At 42.4% G+C, this 23,528-nt stretch overlaps 1 protein-coding gene across 2 annotated transcripts in view; it reads left to right on the top strand.

Moving 5' to 3' along the window:
- The window catches only part of FRMD6 (FERM domain containing 6), an 82,700-nt gene extending 75,910 nt beyond the window's left edge, over nt 1–6,790 (top strand). For both annotated transcript variants that reach the window (XM_060004564.1, XM_060004563.1), the window contains exons 13-14: nt 1,738–1,829; nt 3,816–6,790. In XM_060004564.1, coding sequence (XP_059860547.1) covers nt 1,738–1,829; nt 3,816–4,100 — 377 coding nt within the window. In that variant the 3' untranslated portion in view covers nt 4,101–6,790. The remainder of the gene's footprint in view (nt 1–1,737; nt 1,830–3,815) is intronic.
- Nucleotides 6,791–23,528: the final 16,738 nt, after the last annotated feature.

Below are 23,528 nucleotides of genomic sequence, written 5' to 3'. Positions count from 1 at the left end.
TTGTTTAGATAGTACGATCTCAAATTATAAAAATGTTTACATGTATGTGACAAAATATACATAAAATATTAATAGCCTTTTCTCTGGATGATGGGGTTATGGATGTTTTTATTTTCTTCTTTGCATCATCCCAGTTTGCCAAAATCTCTACAATTTGAGCCCATTGTTTTAAAAACATGGAGCTAAGATTGAGTAGTGACGTAGTTTACTGCTCTGTCCTTCATTCTTGTGGAAGTTTGGCAGGAGTCTGTTCAGTGTTCTGAGCACCAGGCTTGATACTGAGTTTTCTAGTGCTGGTTCTGGGTTTTGGAGCAAATTATTTATAGGCAGAAAAGGGCACATTTACAAGGAAATTCAAAAGGAACCATACCCAGTGCCAACCAGTGCACTAGTCCACATCTTCTTCCTATGAAGATTGACTCAAAAGTTTAAGGCTTTTTAGAAGGTAAGGAGCTTTCTAGAGAACGATCTTCTACTCAAGCACTTTGTACCAACCCCCAAAACATGAGTGTCATCTGAGAATAATTTAAACTGTCTACATGTAAACCAAGAATGTACATATATCATTTTTTAATTGAACTAATCATCAAACAATACATTCTAGACACTGAATTATTATGAGACCCTTCTAAAGAGATAGAATACAAAAAGTCATTTCTGTAGGTTACTAGCAGTGGCTGAATAACAATCACATTACTTACTCAAGGTTCTTTTTTTATCAGGTAGAAATGTACTTAAGCCATTTAGCCTTAGGGCTCTGGGGCCTGACCTATTCACTTGCTCCATCTGTTTGCAAGAAAAATATGAGTGGTTTTTACTTACATCTCCAGTTCGCATTGACAATTTTACCTTCTGAAACATTTTTCCTGGGTGCTTTTTTCCCATGCCACAGTCACTTAGGGAAGTGTCAGCCCCTGGATTTCTGTTTCTGAATTATCAGGTTCCCCGAGCACTGGGGTGATGAGGAGCTCTGTTGACCTCAGAGCCCCAGAACTGACTTCTCACCGTGGCCTCCCATTTTGGTGTCTCACCGGTGGCATCTGCTGCAGGAGGCCTGTGCCACGGTGTTCCCGCTGGCCAAGAGGAGCCTCCGGAACACAGTGTGTTCCATATGCTGGTCCTGGACCTAGCCCTTTGTGGGCGTTTGCTCTTTAGTCAGATGGGTGCTAGGCTCAGGGCCATTTATAAGAGGTGCAGACAGACACAAGGACACACAGACACTGGCCAGGACACACAGCTCCTTAACTTACCTGAACCCAGTTCCCACCCAGATCTGTGTGACTCCAGAGGAGGCCCGAGCCCTGCACTTACCCACTGCTTGTCTAAGTAGAGCCAGACCTAGAGGCTGTGTCCAGGTTAAATTCAAAGTCAGTGTTGTGTGGAGAGTGGGGGGAGCTTTAGGAGATACAGTAAAGAGATTGCTTTGCACCTTCAGCCTTTGTGTTCATTCCTAACTGCATCACAAATAGCTTAATTAAAAGTTTATTTTAGGAAATGCAGTTTCTAACCTCCGTCCTGTGCTCTAACCCCACATGTATCCCACTCCTCCTATTCACTGCAGCACAAGGAGAGAATGTGATCCCCCCTGGTCATCTGCCACCAAAGGGCCACAGTGAGATGTGTGGGCAGTGGTTAATAGTTGCCCTTTCCTTCTTGGTAGCAGTATATGTCAGATGAGTGGCAAGAGGGATGAATAATTTGAAGTCTTCACTCGTTTTCCTCTGCGTTTCACTTTAGGGTTGATTGTGAAAGAAATTGGTTCTTCCACCTCCAGCTCCTCAGAGACGGTGGTCAAACTTCGAGGCCAGAGTACTGATTCTCTCCCACAGGTATGGAAGGGATTGAAATTTTAAATCAGCAGCTGAAGGTATAGAAAATTTTAAATAGGAACTTACATTTATAATTACATAAATGAGCAGAAATTTAAAACCTTAATGAAATGATTCCTAGTAGATACATACATTCTAGTTTTAGTCTGAATTTATGTCCATTTATTTTCTAGTTCTGTTTATCTTTGAGTTGGGTTTTTATTTGGATGAACTATGTACTTTGTTTCATACTTTATGTGGGTGGGAAGCCTCTAGTCTTCAGGCTTCAGGTTAATTCTGGTGTGTGTATGTGTGTGTGTGTTGATCTCAACAACTGGGAGAGTAATTTTCTCGTCAGGTGTGTTGCGGTAGAAATGTTTCCACACTCTAATTATTCCATTCAGATTGAATCAAACTATGCTAAGCTAGAGCATTTGATAACCCATGATCACTGGTTAAACTATTAAACTATCAGAAAATATAGATAAATTAAAATACACCATTGCAGCATTTAGATATAATCTACTGCTGATATTCACCTCTGTCTCCAGGGAAGCACTTGGGTGCTCTGTCTCTTTTGTTTTTTTCCTTCTACGTGTGTTCCTCTTTTCTTTCTTTCTCTTGCATTCTGGCAATCTTTGCCTCCTATATTTTTCTCTCTTTCTTCCCTTTTTTCTCATTTGTCCTTTTTTTCTTTTCCATTTAAGTAACCATAATGTGAACGTGACATTTTATTAAATATTCTTCTGGAAACTCCAATGAGTGATATTTATTGCAGCACATGTAGCATGATGATTAGGACTACAAGCTATAGGGTCAAACTAACTGGGTTTGCACCCCAGCCCTGCCAGTCAGCGTTAGCTCTTACTGTACATGAACGTTTGTGGGGCACAGCGAAGGATCAGCTTCCACATCTACCAGATGGGAAGAGCATTCATGTGCCTGCCTTGATGCTTTGTGGCGATGACCTGATGAATTCTATGTGAAATTTCGGTGGAGCCTCAGAAGACGTCAATACAAGGATCGTCATCTTCAGGAGGCTCTCGGACATGACCCTTCCAAGAAAATGTTGTTGAGCTCAGGCTCTGTTCTTTCTTCCTGTTACTTTTTCCTCCAGCAAAAATGATATCTTATTCTAACAAGGCTGGCCTTTGTGGTTTCAGCCGCAAAAGTAGATTAGAACTATAATGCCTCTTTTCATTAAGTAACCATTAAGGATCTTCCATTCGTGTAATTATTGGAACCATTTTTTAACCTACTTATATTTTCAGCTGGAACCACCTCTTGGGATAATGAGTTCTAAAAGTCTGCTACCTGCTGTGTGGAGCATTTGTCAGAGTGTGACCTCTTGCAGTGTTCGGGAGCCCACCTCTTTATCCTGGGGCCGTCTCCCAACATTTGCTATACCAAGAGCACTTCGTGTTATTTTTCTACCCAAGAATTGTGGCTTTTGAAAAAATAGTTTTTTAAACTGTGTTTCTTGAGTAATAATTGGTTTGTTTTCCCATTTCTTATTAAAAGAATAACAGACCTCAGCATGAGAGTGTTGCCGTGCTGAATTGCCATATCCTCATGGAAAAACCGAGAAACAGTATCTTTACCTCTGCAACCTGATTTTAAGATAACTGCTTGATTTCTGAGATGCTAGAGACAGTTGGATTCACATTGCACTGACTTCCCTGTGCCTTGGGTTATTCATCTGTAGAGGGGGGAGAATAATAGCACCTGGCTCACGGACTGATGGGAAGATTAAATGAATTCTAGGGTCTAGCACACAATAAGGGCTCAGTAAATGCTAGCTGCTATTATTTGGTGGTGGTGGTAGTGACGTTTTGCTCCACAGGGCCTCAGGGCCCACAAACCACAGACTGGAAACCACTTCCTAACATATAAGGATTCCTTAACCTTTTATGATTTTGCAGCTTCTCTCTGTACAAGGCAAATAGTGCTAAACTTTCACTTTAGTCTATGCTCTTAAAGTTGTTTCAACCTTCTCTTGTCTTGTAGACTATATGTCGAAAGCCAAAGACCTCCACCGATCGACATAGCTTGAGCCTCGATGACATCAGACTGTATCAGAAAGACTTTTTGCGCATTGCGGGGCTGTGTCAGGACACTGCTCAGAGTTATACCTTTGGGTGTGGCCATGAACTAGATGAGGAAGGCCTCTATTGCAGCAGCTGCTTGGCTCAGCAGTGTGTCAACATCCAAGATGCTTTTCCAGTCAAAAGAACCAGCAAATACTTTTCTCTGGATCTCACCCACGATGAAGTTCCAGAGTTTGTTGTATAAAGGACGTCTATGTGCAGCTGTACAGACAGCCTGCTGTTCGATAGAGGCTGTGAAAGCCATGGGTTCTTTCTTTACCTATTACTGTGCCATATTTTCTTCACCCCAGACATAGCTCTTTCTTTATAATATTTGCGACAGAAATAAAAGCTGAGGGACAGTTGCACTTTAAGTATTACACAGAAGTAAAAGGACTGCAGAGAATGTACACAAGACAAGTGCCCAGAAGTTCACTGATCCTTTGGAAGGAAATGTGCTTTATTGGTTACCAAGCCTTCAGAATATCCAACTGTGGTGTGTTTGTTCATTGTTTTGTTTCCCAGTTCAGTTACGTGTAACAACACTTTTTTTTTTTTATCATGTGAAAGGTGTTGTTGGGTTCCTTTGTTTGCTTGTACATTTTTTTACCACTCCGTCATGAAATGCCGGTGGTTGGAGGGAAGAGAGAGAGAAGAGGCTCTCATTTTTTAGTAGAGAGACCGTCACCTACTCAGAGCCATTGCCACCCCACTGGGGCTGTACCAAAGTGAACACGAACGAAGCAGTCAAAATCCAGCACGCCAAAGATGCCTGCACCAGAAGGGCAGCCGAGGGCCAAGAAGATGTGAGTCAAGCAATAACCAAAAGACCATGCATGCCGTGATGCCTTGTGACTCCTTCACACCTGGTCAGTGCCACGTCATCCTCCTGCTCTTCCAGAAAGCTCTAGGACTCAGCTGAGCCCCTTGTCCAAGTAACGGATCAGTTGTGTTCATGCCATAATGAATTTTGTGGAGTTTCCAAAACCAGTTTCTGTTAAAACTATGGAAATGTCTTAAAATATGTCTGTACTTGGTGGATTTTTTTTATTTTTAAATCAAGAGCAAAGTATGGTCATGCTGGTTTCTGCTTAACCAAAATACCCTAACTATACGTACATGTTATACATATGTAAATATATGAGACTGTGTGTGTTTATATGTATTTAAAGCTTACTAACTTTTCATTTTGGCTCCCATGACTATCTCATATACATGGTCTTTCTTGTTTGGTACAGAGGATATGTCATCAAATGAATGATGCCTACAGACAATCAGTTGATAGATACAGAGTTAAGAACGACTGTTTTCTCATGTGTCTTTTGCCATAGTTCTCAACCCTGGTTGCATCATAGAATTATCTGGGGAGCTTTAAAAAAATAACAATGTCTGGGTCCCACCTTGGATGAATTAAATCAGTCTTTTGCGGTGAGACCCAGGTGGAATTGCCTTTTCTTTTAAAGTTTCCAGATGGAGCTAGTATGTAACAGGATTGAAAACCACCGATCCAGAGGATATCTTTTTCATGAATTTTGAAGTATACAGAAAATGTTAGTGTTTGAGAAAGAACCATTTTTAAGACAGTTACTGCCACTGCTGTTAGGATATATAATGAAACCAAGTCAGGAGATTGAACTTAGTAACCTTTAGATGTACAGTAACAGTGTTGCTCACACTTCAGGAAAGTACTTTAGCACAATGTCTTTCTATGAGATGTTTTTGATGATTTCATATTTTACAACATTTGTTTACCATATTTTGATATACCATTTTTTCTATCTACCAGGTTTTATTAAAAAAACTATATTATTTTCTAAAGAAACAGTCATATTTTTATACAAAATTAAGTTTTCAGGTAACAAAGAAATAGACTTAGGGTACGGCAGCACCTGCAGTGTTCCCCATGGATGGGAGTCAGTATTATAAACACATGGAGAACGAGAACAAACTCCACCTGTACTGTCCCTAGCGTGCCCCCGCCGTGGACGTGACAGGGCAGTGTGTACACACAAGCCTGGTCAAATTGGCTTAACTTGACACTTTAAAAGGAAAAAAACTCTATGACACTCTCTAGTCATGAAATGATTTTGCTTTTATGAAATGTTTGAAAGAACCAAAGTTTCAGGTATCAGAATGTATAAAAGTATCTCAGTCTTTGTATAAAAAGATGAAAGTATGAAAGGATCATCTAATGACTATTTTACTTATGTCATTAAATAATCCACCATTTCTTACAGATGCTTAAGAGACAAATCCTGATGAAGTTTGACTCTAAAGAGCCCAGCTCATAATGTGGTACATTTCCTTAGCTCCTAGTGTTTCTTGTTTAAACATTAAGAAAAAATATATTTAATTAAGTACATAGTGCTTTATACTTTATTTTCTCTCTACTTCAAACAGAATCAGGTCTTTAGGGTTTTTCCAGCATCGTTGGTGGTTTTGCACACCCTCTTTCTAATTGCATTTATGAATAGTCTTGTGGGTTTTCAAAAATGAAACATGCTAAGGACATTTTTGCTTTTTGATCCACTGTTTGCAGCAGAATTATATATATGTATGTGAAAATCCATTTTGAATATCTACATTTTTGTATTTGGAAATTGTTTTAAAAATAAAAAAGGAGAAGTATAAAGCTGTTATTTATTCTGCATTTGTTAATATCCATTGCTAGTCAGTATACCAATTTGGTATATATTGCCCCTATACATCTACATTTGTATTTGCAACAATGAACTTTATATCTACATAAACTGTAAATAATCCTTTCTGTGAAAGGATCATCATATCAAGGTGATACCAAAAGTGTGTGAAAAAAAAAACTGCATTATTTTGTAATTATTCTTATAGGAATTTCATGGTAAGATTAGCAGTCAATAAAGTTACTTTTTATTTGTCTTTAAAGTGCCTTTTTTAAATTGAGTTCTCAGTTATGCAAGAGTGAGTGTTCTCTTTTTGTTCTTCTTTCCTATAATAGAGCACATTAAAGGACAACCTGGTAGAATTCTGAGCAAAATGGCCCTTGTGGAGATGATGCTAATAGCCGATGCTGAGCCCTGCCATGTGCCACATCCCGCTCCACGTGTGTTAGAAGCTCATGTGTTAACTCATTGAATCCTTGTATTCCTATAAGGCAGGTACTATTATTCTTCTCAAGTTAGGGATGAAGGAACCAAGGCTCCAAGAGGCTCCGTCTGAGAGGGTGTGGCAGTCAGCCACTATTCAGTCCCAAAGTGTGGGGCTGAAAGGACTCTCCTTAAAATATAATAATATTTTAATAATAATAAAATAGCTACTTTAACTTTTACCCATTCAACAGACATTATTGGAATATTGGTTCTAATTTCAGAATAATGAGTGATTGCACTTAAAAGCATGCATTCACAAGACCAAATGTGAGAGCAACATGACATAAAGTATAGAGCCCTGCTCCTAAAGGAGAATCCATTGTCTTGTCTTTGCTCCAGCTTTCTCGGGTGTAAAACAGGAATAATTCAAAGGACTGTTGGGGATTAAATAAGGTAATGGGTATAATATGCCCCTGATGACTAGGGTGGGAGAGAAGAGGGTTCTCAAGTCTTCTAACAAACATTTAACTTTTATAGAATTGAGTCATTTGGTCATTTGGAAGCATAAGGTACAAAGCAGAAGCTTTCTAGCAAGGTGTTGTCCATGAATTTTGCAGAGTATCTGGTAAGTTATGTCAGTTGGAGGCAAGGGGAGGAAATATATGGGCACCTACTATGTGTCTGGTACCATACAAGTCACGGCTAATCCTCACAGCCCTTCAAGGTGTCATCACCCTCATTTTGCAGCTGAGGAAGCAGTTCAATTTGCCCAAGATCCTGTCACTAGTAAGTGATAGAGCAGAGTTTTCAACATAAATTCGTCTCCAAAGACTTTGCTTTTTCTACTACATACACCACGTTACCCAGTGTTCTCAGAGAAAGCTCAGTATCTAGTAGGAAAGACAAACTTACAATTTTGATACTGTGGTAAATGGAGTTTATTTGTTCACTGTTTTTTTTGGAGCACCCGCTATCTGCCAGACACAAGGCGTAATCAGATGTTGCTTTGACATAGGCAGTGAAGACCTAGGAGCTGGGAGTGGGAGGTGGCAAGATCAGAGAAGCTTTTATTCAGAAGAGCCTTGAATGGGGACTTCTGGCAGGATGGGTGAGGTACAAGCTGTCCAGGCAGGGGCTTAGAAGCTGGGGACAACAGTGCTCATTCAGGACTTGCGAGGGACCCTTTGGTTCAAGTAATGATCCCCCAGCCTACTCACGAGAGGCTTTGGATGCCCAGGTGAAGACACTGAGTGTCTGGACAGCAGGGAGCCATTGAAGAGGGTTATAAGAAGAAAGATGTGTTTGGAGTTTGAGAGAAATAATGGGAACAGTGCAGGTAGGGGTGGGGAGGGAGCAGCAAGACTAGAGAGACGACGATTTGAACTAAGGATGTGGCAGCAGGGAGGCAAAGGAAAAGATGCAAAAGCTACGTAGGAAGCAGAATAGTAGGATTGTCTCACAGACATACACACACACACACAACGTGGTCACCTCCAAAGCTAAAAACTGGAGAAATAGGGAATTTTGCCATACTTGGCAATAATCTTGAGAGAACTAAAGAGTTCATTACTGCTTTCTATTATGAATTAAAATATACTCTGCATGAATACTTTGAAAATTGGCACAATGGCTTCAACTACTCTAGTCTCCAGCAGTGGTTCTCAACCCTGGCTGCACATTAGAATGATAGAGAACAATGCCTGGGGCCCAGACCAGAGCTGCTGATCTATTTTGTCTGCGGTGGGCATGGTGCCAGTAAAAGTTTTGCAAGTGATGCTTATGTGCATCAGGGTTATAACCTAGTAGTCATTAGGTGAGCCCAAGCAATATGGACCAACCAGTAATCTGCTCCTGAACTAGAGTGATCCACACGTGGGATGGGTTGGGTCTCCAGAGTGTCCAGGTGCGTTGCATTTTGTGAGAGTGGCATTGTTTTCTTTTCGCCAACATAACTGTCAGAGAGTGAGGCACTGAACTCACTGTTTCAGAAAGTCTGAATGCACCCACATACTAGAGATCTGGGTGTTACATAAATATGACCAAGTCTGGCTAAGTATGAGGGTGGCGGTTATGTGAGTACCAGTAAAATATTTTAAAATCTCCTCCCTGTCGCTGTTTGATTTGCCTCATCATTTCTCTGATGCTTTATACAAGTTGATCCCCACACAGAGGTGTAATGAAAATAGTAAGCTAAATTCCACCCAACCCTTTGATTCTTAAGACATACATTTTGTCTTAATGGAGGAGCCTGAGCTCTGAAAAGTCCTGCTTAGATGCTACGAGCCATTGTAGGTGATGGAGTCATATACTCTCAAGAGATTAATGGAAGGTCTATTAACATGGCACTGGTATAATTAACCAACTCATTACTTAGGATGGGTGTTTACCCATCTGGTGTCAACCGTAGTCAGTTAAGGTCTCTTCAATTTATTACTGTCATTATGGCAAGAGGTAGATTTCTGCCAGCTTAGGAAGGAATTATGTTGCAAGTTTGCTCCCAAATTGGTTGTTTAATATTTAGAATACACATCCCAAACTTCCCTAACTAGCCCACAAATGCCTGTTTATCCCAGAGAGATTATTAGAGATGATTTTTTTTTCTGTGCATTAGTAATTATCTATCAAAGAAGAGGCCCAGTGTATAAATAAGGTAAGTGGAGTGACCCCACAAACACATGGAGATGATAGCGCCCCCCAGAAGACCAATAGTTCAGTCTTCAGGTTCTTCTCAGAGTACATTCCTACCCAGCTATATGTAAACGTGGAAACAAAGCTTCAGGCAAACCATGCCAAAATGAAGCAAATCTAAGCCAGTTTCTACCTTGGGGTTCCATGAAGGGTGCTTCTAGTGTTTTCACATGCACACCCCAGGCCCTAGTTCAGAGCTGCTCAACCCTGGTCTGCCATCATGAAAGAGCTGGAATGAAGCCAACACCTAAGGTCAAGTCAGAGGCCCTCTCCTTCTGATCTACAGGGATGGGAGGAAGTGGATCGGTGTAAGAGCTTCCCGGCAAAGCAGAAGCCCCGGGGTCTTAGATTCTATCCCTGATTTGCTACAGGGTATAAATAAGGTGCTATAAGAGAGAATATAAGGAGCCTATACTGGGACCTTTAAATGCAACATCAATATAAATGTGGAAGACCATAAAATCCACTGGAGACATTAAAAGAAGGCCTAAATAAATATACCATGTTCCTAAAAGGAAAGACTCAATATGTGTCAATTTTTCCCATCAATTCCAATCAAAATCCCAAATGAAACATTTTAACCATGAGGGGGTAATCAGAACCAGTTTTACCCTCTCACCTTAAACAGCTAAAAACCCAAAAATATGCTTGAAAATGTTTTTTATACATTCAACAACAGCTAATGCAGTAGTGTTAAGCCCCAAAAGGAGAGAAATAGATGAACCTTATCACTGCCCCAGCTTACTGCCTGGAGAGCATTTCCAGGCCAAAAGGAGGGGAGAGTGGTCTCCCTGAGAAGGCAGAGTGGAGAATTTGGGGATGCCAAGGTAACTAGAGTTCAAGGGACAGAGTACCAGAGAAAAGAGAGCTGCACAGAGCAGGGGGCGGGGAGAAGGAGAGAGCATTCTCTGGAGATCTGCAGAAGGTTCCCCTCAAGTTTTCAGCTGAGCACTTAATCAGCATGTACATCTGAGGAAAGCACCTAGGACTGGGAAGAGAACCACGAGAAAGGGGCAAAACCATCCCCGGAGCTTACATAGGGTCAGAAATAGTTTGTGTTCCCACCAGTGAGAGTGAAAAAACCTTGTGATACATGGGGCATCTCGTAAAGTACTCAGAAGGGTATTTTCCAAGACTAAAGGTTGTTCTGGTCCTGCCTAACAAAGTGTAAAAAGTAAGCCTTTTTCAATTTTGAAAGAAAAGTATTGTCAAGTTAGAATTCTGTACCCAGCAAAAGTCTCTTTCAAAAACGAAGATGAAATTAAAATTTTTTCAGGCTTACAGAAGCTGAAAGAATTCAACACCAGCAGATCTGCACAAGAAATGTTAACAGAAGTCTTTCAGGCACTGAAGAGCCCCAGAAATGGTAAGTATATGGTTAAATATAAAACACAATTTTTTTTCATATTTTAGATCTAAAAAAATAATTGAAAATAATTGCTAATTGAAAATTTTAAAAATAATTGACCATTTAAGGCAAAATTAAAAACAATGTGTTATGGGGTTTATAACATGTAAAAGGTAAATTGTATGACCACAATAGCGAAAAGACCAGGAAAGAAGAATGAAAGTATACTGTTGTAAGTTTCTTATACTATATTTGAAGTGGTATAATATTATTTAAAGATGGATTATGATAGCCTAAAGGCATATCCTATAAACTCTAAAGCAACCACCAAAATAAAAGCATGAAAGATAAAATAGAATAATAAAAATTACTAAACCCAAAAGAAGGCAGACAAATAGGAAAAAAGGGACAAAGAAGTACTAGGACAAGTAAAAAACAAATAGAAAACTGGTACTTTTAAACCCAACCATATCAACAATCAATTAAATGTAAAATTCACCCAAAGACATTTACAAGGAATAGTGAAGAATTTTTTGAAATAATAGACCCAGCAAGAACATATTTACTTTTCTAGCTGCAAAACACACTATAGAAGTCCTGTTATTGATAATGCTGATGCAAGGATTGGCAACTTTTTTCTGTAAAGAGCCAAATAAATACTTTAGGCTTTGTGGGCCATATGGCCTGTGTTGCAACTTCTCAACTCTGCCATTGTAGTGTGAAAGCAGCCACGGACAGTATGTAAACAAATGAGCATGGCTGAGTTCCAGTAAAACTTTATTTACAAAACAGGCAGCAGGCTGCATTTAGCCCACAGGCTGTGGTTTGCCAGTCCTGATCTAGAACAGTGTAATAGACAAAGAGGTCAGAAGTGGACCAACATATAAAAAAGAACATAGTATATGAAATAGGTGGCATTTCAAATCATAGGGGGAAGAGTGGATTATTCAGCAGTTAGTGCAAGAAAAATTAGCTTGTTTCTTTTGAAAAATAAAATTAGAATCAACTTTGTATCATTCACAAAAATAAGTTAATTAAAGAGCTAAACATTTAAAAATTTAACTATAAAAGTAGAGGGCAGTGAAGAAAAATGTATTTATAAACTTGGGGTGGGGGGAAGCATTTCCTAAAGTAAACACTATAGTCACAAGTCACAAAAAAAAAGTTGATAAATTTGAGTACAAAAATTTTTTTAAACTTTCCTTTATACTGTCTAAAAGTAGATGTCACCTAAAGGTAGGAGACACACAGGGAGAAAATATCTTCAACTTTTAAAACAAACAAATAATTGGTATCTATAGTATATAAGAGCTTCTGTAAATCAATAAGAAAAATACAAACAACACAGTAGAAATATGGGAGAAAATATTATTGGGCAATTCACAGAAGGAGAAATTTTAAAAAACAGCTAATAAATACATGAAAAGCTGTTCAACTTCACCAGTAACAAAGTAAACCAACATTAATATACCATTAAGATTTTTTTTTTTTTGCCTATTGGCAAATTGGCCAACCAAATCGGCAAAAAATAAAACAATTGATAATATCCAGTGTTTGCACAACTGTGAAGAAATAGATTCTTTCATAATTTTTTACAGGAGTATAAACTAGCATTATAGGACAATTTTGAATAAAACTGACTTACAACCCAGCCATTTATTTCTAGATGCTTATCCTACAGAAATAAAAACATATTTTAAAATAAGACTTGAGTATTGATTTGAAAAGAGAAACATGTAATATGATCTAAATGTCAAGTAAATACTGGCACAGTCTTATTTTGGCATAGTATGCAGCAGGTTAAAATAATAAGTAGTTTAGATGTACAGACATTAAAAGATCTTCAGCATGTGCTGTTAAGTACGAAAACAAAGGCACAATGCAGCACATTAGTGTAGCACAAAAAAAACAAGGTATGTAATTATATGTGTATGTTTAAACGTAAGTAAGTGCATGAAAAATGACCTTGAAGGACATCTAACAAACTAAACTATGGGTAACTCTGAAGAGGAGAGTGATTAAAGGCAAAGTAGGAAAGGGGACTTACCTTCTTTTGTTTGTTTTAAGTCCATATTCTTCTTAGAAAAGACAAACAGAGATGTCGCAGGGAGTAAAAACAATACTTTGGAAAAAACAACCTATTGTTAATATTCTCAGAGAGATAGAAAATAGTGAACTCAGACAATTGGAGAAAACTGCTATATGGATAGAGATGTAGAGAATTACAAGAGCTCTTCAAAATATGATAGCCAAAATAAATGTTCTAGTGGGGAAGTTGGAAGATAAAGTAAATTTCTCAGAATACAGAACGAAAACAGCAATGGTAGATGTTAACATACATGCATACGTACCAATAGATAGCTTATGTACATACATGAAATGAAGGGAAAATCTTACAAGAAAAATTTTCAGAACTGAAAGATATGCATTTCCAAACTGGAAAAAATGCAAAGAATGCCCATAAAATAAGTAATAAAGACCAATCCAGGAACATATCATCATAACATTTTAAAGACTAGGGATAAAGAAAAGATCCTAAAAGCATCCATATATTCCCTCCCTAACCCCTGGTTGAGTTTTTTTTAAGACTTTATTTGGGGAGTGGGGAGTTTTAGGTTAACAGAAAAATTACGGGGAAGGTACCGAGATTTCCCATATACCCTCTGCCCCCACACATTATAGATTTTTTAAGAAAAAGGATGGAAAGAAAGATGGATGGAAGGAAGGAAGGGAGGGAGGGAGAAAGGGGGAAGGAGAGAACAAGAGAGAGAGAAAAAGAAAATAGTCATATATAAGAATCAGGGCACAGAATGGAATTAGTGTTTTCAACAGTAACACAGGAAACTGGAAAACAATGAACAATACTTTAAAAATTGAGGGAAATGTTTTTCAACCTAGAATTGTAGAATAAATTAATCAAGTATGAAAGTACAATTGAGACATTAAAGTCTTCTAAAGATTATCTCCCCTATCTTCATACTCAGAAAGCTACTGAAGGATGTGCTCCCACAGGATGGGGGAGTGAGTCAATTAAGAGGAAGATAGATGTGAGATCCAGGAAACATGGGACCCAGCACAGGAGAGAAGCAAAGGGAAGGCATAAGTTGTCAGCCATACAGCAGACTCAGGGAGCAACCAGTCCATGTAGAAACAGGAAAATGGAGGGTTCTAGGAGAGGTGTCTCCAGAGGGAAAATAAAACTGACGGCTCACTCAATGTATTTGACCAAGTAGAACAGGATATTGAGAGGGGCTTCATAGTTCTGTGAGGAATGTGGGAAAATTTGATACACATATAGAATAACTGAGCAAATAAAAAGAGGAAATTAACTCTGAGAAAAAAATATTGAAGAAAAATATATCATCATAATATTCTACAACTGGCTTAACAATTAACACTTGCATAAGCATAAAGTAAACATTGTATAATATTGATTTAACCAAAAATGTGACATAACTATTGGGAGGAGAGGGAGATTCTTGGTGGGGTGGTGGGACAGAGTGAATGTGTGTAAAAGTGCTTTCTCCTATCTTCCATGATAGGAAGTTGACAGATAATATTCCAAATTGGAAAAGCAGCATACATGTATTATAAGAATGTTACTTAGAAATATGAAGGTAAATATTTTTCTTCTAAAACCACCTCAAGAGTTGAAAGTATTAGCATTTAGGGAGCGAAGGAGGGGCTATTTATTTATTTATTTTTTAGGGAGGTTGCAATTTTTTATTTATTATTTATTTATGGCTGTGCTGGGTCTTCGTTTCTGTGCAAGGGCTTTCTCTAGTTGTGGCAAGCGGGGGCCACTCTTCATCGCGGTGCGCGGGCCTCTCACTATCGCGGCCTCGCTTGTTGCGGAGCACAGGCTCCAGACGCGCAGGCTCAGTAATTGTGGCTCATGGGCCTAGTTGCTCTGCTGCATGTGGGATCCTCCCAGACCAGGGTTCGAACCCGTGTCCCCTGCATTGGCTATTTTTTGTTAGAGGCTTTATAGTACATTGGACTGTCAAATTATGTAAATGTATTACTTTAAAATTCCTTTTTAATTCTTTTTTTTTTTTTTTTTGCGGTACGCAGGCCTCTCACTGTTGTGGCCTCTCCCGTTGCAGAGCACAGGCTCCGGACGTGCAGGGTCAGAGGCCATGGCTCACGGGCCCAGCCGCTCTGCGGCATGTGGGATCTTCCCGGACCGGGGCACGAACCCGCGTCCCCTGCATCGGCAGGTGGACTCTCAACCACTGCGCCACCAGGGAAGCCCTCCTTTTTCATTCTTTTTAAGGAGATAAAACTAATTTCAGTCACTAGCATAGAACCCTGGGTTCCCAGAGACCCTAAAGAGTACAGGACTGGCAAATGGACACCAGTGGGGTGGAGGTCAATCTTTGTTTTGAGGACTGGGCTGTAAGTTTGTCTTGAATGAACAGAGACCTGGGTGCCAAGCCCAGGAGGCGGAATGGGAGAGGGGACCGTTGTTCTCAGACACGGGCTCTTCCTGACAAAGCATGCAGGCTATTCTGGGAGGTGTTGAGATGTAAATGAAAATGGCTTGGGGGAGTCACATGGGAGCTGTTTGTAGTGAAGGCACCAGAAGGCTGGTGGTTCTCCCTTCCTCCCTGCAGACTGGGAGGCGTGGGGTTGATGCCCAGTGAAAGTGATCTGGCTCCCATTTCCTTAGTGAGAACAGGCAGCAGATGGGTGTCTGGTAACCCAAAGCCTCTACTGAAGAGGCCCAAGTCAGTTGCTCCCCCTGGCCGGGGGCTGGGGCTGACTCAGGTTTCAGCCACAGGCCCCTGGGGGCTAATGTCGGAAAGCGGGGCAGAAGATTGAACCTGAGGCCTGGTTTTGAGGGAGGCGGGGAGACACAGAGGATATCAGGATGGGAGGAGAGCTAATGAGGAGACTGTTGATCCATCTGTTCCCTAGTTCAAGGGCTCATGAACCTCAGTGATACTCAGAAAGACTCAAAGAGGTATTTTTGAAAGATAGATATATTTCCAGGCCTCACATCACACCTGCTCATCAGAACCTCCAGGGGTAAGGCCCAGGATTTTGATGCACACATGCATTCTTCTTACCACCCCTGGGAGCCCACGTGCAAGCTGGTTCCAGACCACTCCTGCCCGTGACTCCAAGGCAGTCCTCGCTCTATTTGAGCTGTTTCTCTTCTTTCTCCTTTACTAGCTGTTCAGATGCAAAAGAAACTCTCCGAAACCCAGGGGGGCGGCGGGGGGGGCGGGAATCTGCTTTTTGCAGGGGTTTGACAGCATCTGTCAGTTATGAATTTGTGCTATAGGAGAAGCAGGTGCTTCCTGGGAGGCGCAGGAGCAAAGCTCTCCTTTAGACTGTCGCCATTTTTATTCCCATCATTCATCTTCAGTGAGAACCTCTGAAAGGCAACTGAGAGGTTCAGAGACAAATATTTCTTTCCCCTTTGATAGCCTCCAAGGTCTGAGTAGTGCTCGGCACCAAGAGGGGGAAACAAAGATGGTACAGGAATGGGCTAAATTCAGTTCTGGAAGATGTGAGCTCTGCGTTTGGAACCCGTGTCTTCTCACCCAGATCACACAGTCCTGGGATAATATGAGGAGAACACTGAGAGCAAAGAGCCCCAAATGGGAATGGTGGCTGGATTTATTGTTTTATCTGAGCCACCAGATGCTGTGTTCAGGCTCTTGATGGTTTCCCCATTGGATTCTAGTTGTTTGTGGTCACAAAGCCCTCCCCATCAAGGCCATCCTAATCCAAAATCTAAAATAGATTTTCTATGATGAAGATAAATGGTAAATGTAGAAATTCAGGGTCAGCTGAACCTTATCTTTATAAACTGCACCAAGTTATAAACTTCTTGAGGGTGGAAACCACGTCTTTCTTGCTCACAACTGCAGCCTGAGGGACCAGCATCACCTGGCATAGAAAAGGTGCTTGATAAATGCCAAGTTCAGCAATTGAGTGGAAGGCCTGCAGCCACGGGCCAGGGTGCAAGGTGGGCTTGGCAGAACCACATGAAAGTCCTCTCCACCTGGAAAGGTCTTCCTCTGGTCTTTCTCTTCATTCCAACCTCAGCTCCATGACCCCTCCTCAGAAATGGTCCCTGAACACCCTATCTGAAGTTGACCTTTCCATTACATCTCTACCCCTTGTCCCTATTTAGTTCTCTAATAACAAATGTCACGATCTCCAGCTCTCAGATTTCCTAACTCGTTTATTATTCTTATTTGATTACATGCTTCCTACACCATAATATCAGCACGGCTGAACTCTCCACCCACAGCACCTGGAACAGGTTCTTGGCCCAGTAGGCAGGCACTCCATGAATTCGAGTCGAATGAACAAAGCAGCATTAGATTATGAGAACAAGAGAGACACTTTCCTCAGTTCTACGACACACGTTTTATTGATTCTGGACCTGCGCTGCATCTTACAACCGATGTACGTATGTGATGTTGCCGTTTACTCCCATCCTCCCTGAAAAGCTGTTAGCACATCAGGGTGCTCATGTTATAAACCGTGTCTTAGCATCAATGAAGGACACCAAGCATTATCCTGAGCTCTCTAGCTTAGCTGCCTCTAAATCCAGGATGCTTTTGCTGAGCAATGAGGAGGAGGGAGGCACATCAAAGGGCATAAAATAAGGAAACCAGTGCCGAGAAATAGCTGGAAGGAATGCAGAGCAGAAAGGGCATCGGGAGAGGGCAGGGTGGGCTGGCAGTGGTGTTCCTCAGGTGCTGGGCAGTATGAACTGTCCCTCCTCTCCTGCCGCCTTCATCCCACCTTGGGTGTTTATTAATGTGCCAGGAGTAGCTGTGTCGCCTCAGGTGTGCCAGAGACCATACATGTGATGGCCTACAGCACTGGGGTGGCTGGGCACGTGGGCAGTCCTCTGCCTGCTGGAGTCCTGGGCATGGCACAAAGGTGAAGGCTCCACTTAGGGACTTCTTGGGTTGGAACAACGGCTTCAAGCACCCTGACAAAGTGTGGTTCTGCAGCGTCTGTTTCAGAACCAATCAAAGAGTTTGCATAATAGGCAGATGCTCGGGAGGCAACCCCTCCACCCCAGAATGGGCCTCCAGAAGCAGCCCCCGGAATCCGCTTTTTCATAAGCTCCCCCCGACCCTCCCACCGCCCCCCACCCCCCAACATGATTCTTTAGGCGAGTGGTTCTCAAACTTAACAAATGCAAATGAGGGAATGATCTGATTCACCTGGGGACCTATCCCAACTCCAGGCAGCTTCGATTACAAATGGTAACGGAATCTCACAGGCCACTGCTGGATGCGCTCTGGTGAGCTCCTAGGCGGGCAGGCAGGGCAGGGCCTGGGGGGAACTGAACGGAGCTCGGCTCTGGGGTGTTCGCTGTCTGCTCCTGGCTGCAGCCTGACCCCTGGTGGTCAGAGCGAGGGGTTTGGTAGGAGGGACCCGGAGCATTTGGCTATTTGCAATGCCAGGAAAAGTTATAACAAACTCCACCTCTGCTTGCAAGTGGGATTGCCAAGACTGGGATGATTTGAGGAGGGGTGATGCCAGGTTATGGATTTTCTAAATTCCTTGTTTTGCCTCCATCGTTGACTCGTCTTGTCAGTGTCCCTCCCCAGACATCTCTAGGCGGCATTTTAGCTGCATTTCTGCATCTCCGTGGAGGGAGGAGAGGGGGAGAAAGACAAGAAGTTGGGTGTTTTCACAGTACGTTCTTCTTTTTAAGGTTGGGGGCGTGGCCAAGGTTAGCAAACTGACAACCAGACACAGGTGTGCCTGTGGCTGCTATTATGTGGGCCGCTGCCTTTTCCTCATTAGCCCAGGTCCCACTCTGCCTCTCACCTGGCCGGCGCACCTGAACCCACTGAGGATGGAGCGAGACGGCAAAATGGCTGCACCGCTGCGGCAGCCCTTCCTCTGTCCCTCGGGGTCTAGGAGTGGCTCACTCAGCGTCCAGACACTGATCCCGTCAACTTGCTGAAGCTCAGGGCCAGGATGCAAGTGGTCATAAAAAGAGGTAATTTAAAGAAGTCTCTCCAGTGATATATTGCTCTCTCCTTTTCCTTTTTAATTCTTGGGCATTTATAACCAACAGAAAGGGATCACCTGACTTTAGTGATGAATAATAACGTGCTTTGCGTTTCCAGAACGGAAATATAGATCCCAAATCAGGGAGCTATGATTCTTTCGGCCAGTGACCGCAAAGCAAGATGAGTTAGTGTAACAAGGGGAGCAAACGCAGAGAGGAGAAATTTCGACCGAGAGGGTCAGTGGAAGGGAAGTGGCCTGAGAGGCAGTACCCTGAGCTGCTGTGGGGTTGACCACGTGCAGTCCAGTTATTCAGGTGTTTAATACACATGACTGAGAGCCCTCCATGGGGAAAGCACTGAGCTGGATGCTAGGAAGACAGAAAAACGTAAGACATCTGGCTCCTACCCTCAAGTTATTTTCAGTCTTGCAGAAGGCAGTGGAAAGACGCATAAGCCAAAACTGATCAAACTATTTGGACTATGAATTTATCTGGCATGTTTAGCTGTTTGATTCACTACGTGATCATCATTGCTGTCACTCTCATTCACCGAGCGCATAGAATTTTATTTAATTCTCACCATAATCCTACCCGTATTTATTATTATCCCCATTTTATAAATGAGGAAACTGAGTCCTTAGATTAGATAACGTGCCCAAGGTCAAATAGCTGGAAACTGTGGGAGCTGGCATCAGCCTGACTCCAGAACTCGTTGTCACCCAGCAGGTGACAGGCCTCCAGGCCTCCACCTCTAATCGTGTTTCTGCTGCTCTCTTGCTAGAGTCCACTTCTCACATCTCACTTACACTTATCTCTCCACACTCACCCACCCTAACATCCTTTCCTCCCATCTCCAAGGATAAGGCATGCAGCCATAGGAGCTCATTCATCACTCTACCCCTTCTCCTCCAGCCCTTAGGACTCTGTCCACTCACCTCCTTTCTCCTGCACCCTTAATTCATCATCTCTGCTCGTTCCTTCCCCTCAACCCATGAACGTGTCAAAGGCTCTCCTTCACTAAACAAACCCACAAACAAATAAAACACACCACAACAAAAGCTTCTTATATCATACACCTATTAGAACAGCTCAAATAAAAAATAGTGACAATACCAAACGCTGGTGAGAATATGGAAAAACTGGATCTCTTGTAAATTGCTGTTGGAAGTGCAAAATGGTACAGTCTTCTGGAAAATAGTTTGGTAGTTTCTTAGAAAATGAAACATATGCTTACCAGGTGATATAGCAGTTGCATTCCTAGGCATATATGCCAGAGAAATGTGAACTCATGTCACAAAAATGTCTACATGATGTTCATTGAAGCTTTATTTCTAATAGCTCCAAACTGGAAACAACCCTAATGTGTTTCAGGGAGTGAATGGCTAAACTAACTGTGGTATATCCATATGATGGAATATTCCTCAGTAATAAAGAGAAACAAGCTCTTGATACTTCCAGCAATGCTGATGTCGTGGGGAAAAAACTGAATGAAAGAAAGCCAGGCTTAAATGTTACACACTATATGGTACCATTTGTATAACGTTTTCAAAATGACAGAATTATAGGGATGGTGAACAGATGCATGTCACCAAGGGTTGGGGCATGAGGGAGCTCTTTCTGGTGATGGAACAGTTCTGCATTTAACTGTGGTGGTGGTTACACAAATCCATGCAGATGATAAAGTTGTGTAGAACTATTCATACACACACGTATGAGTTCATGCATAAACTGTTGAAATTTGAATAAGGTCTGTAGCCTGTAACAATGTCAATGTCCTGGCTTTGAAAATATATACTACAGAAATGTAAGACGTTACTACTGGGGGAAGCTGGATGATGGATACATGGGACCTCTCTGTACTGTTTTTGCAACTTTCTTTAAATCTACAAAAACTTTTTAGAAGTATACGTACTTAAAAAACAAACAAACAAAATCCCAAAGCTTCCTTTACCCTATATCCAGTTCAGCCCTGCTGGGTCCCCGGCCCATGGGCCATCACCCCATCTCTCTCCTCCTCTTCTCACCCAGGACCATCCAGAAGGTAACCTGCCCTCACCATCTCCACATCCTCCCCTTCCATTCATTCCCCAGTCCCCTGCCATGTGACTTCTGCAACCTCCCCATTGCCAGATACTGGGGAGAGTTTGCAGTCTGTATGGGCCTTTCTGCTGCTTCTGAAACCATTGTATCCTCCCTCCTTGGGGGCGGGGGGTGGTCTCTAATCATTTGGTGTCTATGGCAGTGCACTTTTCTGCTCATCCTTACGCCTCTCTGACCAATATCCCTTCTCTGTCTCCTTTGTGGACTTCTCTTTCCAATAGTTGTCTTCTGCTCCTTATCCCTTAAATATTGATGTTAAGGGATTGACACTGACCCACTCCTTGACCCGCTGCTTTTCTTCCTCTTCACTCTATTCCAGAACAATCTCATCCACTCTCTTGGTTTTAACTGCACTTACCTGTTGCTGTCTCCCAAATCAGTATCGCTAGCCTAGGCCCTCCCTCAAGCTTTGGCTACGTCTATCCACCAGCCTGCGGTCATCTCACCCAAATGTCCTCTGAGCACTTCAGAATCAATGTGCACGAAACCTTTATCACCTTGCTTCTAGATCAACTCTTCCTCCTATAAGCTAGAAACTTAGGAATCACCCTTGATCACACACGTTCAGTGGTTGATGGGGTCCTCTTGAGTGGGCCTAAATGCTCACCTCTATACCTTTTACCACCGTCCTGGTTCAGGGCACCATAATCTCCTGCCTAAATTACTGCCATAGCATCTGAACTGGTTTCCCTCCACACAGGGAAATCCTTCCTAAATCTGTCCTCCACCTTAAGGGTGGAGCAATCTATTTAAAATATGAACCGCCTTCATCAAACTCTGTAGTGGTTCAGTCCATCACTTAGAGGCAGAACCCCAGCCTTTTAACATGGCACACAGGCCCCTCTATCTAGCAACTGCCTATGGCAGCGGCTGTTTTTCAATGCATTTCACTCTCCAGCATGACAGGACTGCCTGTGGGTGTTGCTTGTGCTTTGCTGTGCCTTCCTCCCGCCCGTCAGGCAGTGCTGTCCAAGGAGAGTGTCTATCGTCATCCCAGCCCCACTCCTCCACCCATCTAGACTTAGCTACTCCTGCTCGGTCTTTGGGAACCATCTCTCACCTACCCTCTCCACCCCTCCTGTTTACATTGCAATTATTTGTCTATGTGCCTATAGCACGTTTCCTCAAAATGTAATAGGAGGGATGATGATACCAGATTTAAGTTCAGGTCTTTGAATTACTTTAAGCAATCAAAATACTCTCTTGCTTGCTAAGTGAGATGTATGAGCTACTGAGGAGGTAGGACAATGCTTTAGGTTCCATACATGCCTCTCACAAGCTGTGAGAGGAGGAAGGACGTGGAAAGAAGATGATCGCCCTACCAGCAGAGGGCGACATACAGCCGTGGCTTGGAGGATAGGAGGGACCACTGCAGCCCGGGCCAGAGGTATCCAAGGTGAGCTGGAGATTAAAATCGGCTCCCATAACCCTGTATCGGCATAACAACGACAGTGCACAATGTCTGAAGTGAAAGGTATGCAGCAGCAGAGAACATGGGGGCAAATGTGAAAAACATGCCCTTGTCATTATGGGAAAAGAAATAAGAAACACACTTGCATCTTCGTATGAGTAGAAGAGGAATCCAGGATTTTTAAAGTCTAGTCAAGGCTCAAATAGACCCTCGATCAAGGATGGAGACCCCAAGTATAGCCCATTTTGGGGTTATGAGCTCGACAAGAATATGGACAAAAAGGGAGGTGACAAGACCAAGTACAGACACCAAGAAGGCAAGTCCTTCAGCTTCTAAGCAACCCTCCTGGGTCTCCCACTGCAGTCTCCCCTTCTCCCATCATCTTTCATGCCTTATCAGAACTCCTTTCATACTCTTTGGTTTGTCCTTACTATTTTAAGTGTGAGGGAGGCAACTTTTTAAAATGAATGCATTTTCATCTGATTTGAAATATGCCTGGTTTCAGACTTCCACTGCTTTGCTAGCCTTTCTCTTCTGAAAGAAGAGAGTTGTGTGCCATCTTGTGGTGGAGGGCTGCCACAGCAACATTAATGCACCCACAGCATCCTGCCCAGTCCGGCACCGGGGTTACCAGATGTATGGCTCTGGAAAGGGTTCTGGGTCAGGGCCCATAGCAGTCAGAGAATGTACCTGTGGAGAGACGCTGAGGGCTGAGCTGGTCGTGAATCGCATTGGAGTAGGGTCCAAAGAGATTTTTCCTGATCGCCCAACCAATATGATTTTATCTTTTGGTGCCATTTTCCCTAATTGATAAATGAATTCTGATCCATTATGGTGTTCTTGCACAGTGGCAAGAACCCAGGCTGAGCTAAGTCCCCTGGTGTCTAATCGCCCCCCATCACAGACCAGCCAGGCGAGCTAGCAACAGAGAATGGTGAAAGGGGAATGGAATGAGGGCCAGGAACTTCCTACTCAAGCGCTACCACAATCCAATGTGTTACCCTGGGGAAACTGTTGGACTG

This window comes from Delphinus delphis, chromosome 2 (assembly GCF_949987515.2).
Source record: "Delphinus delphis chromosome 2, mDelDel1.2, whole genome shotgun sequence".
Lineage (NCBI taxonomy): Eukaryota > Metazoa > Chordata > Mammalia > Artiodactyla > Delphinidae > Delphinus > Delphinus delphis.
This window is presented reverse-complemented; position numbering and strand designations above follow the sequence as displayed.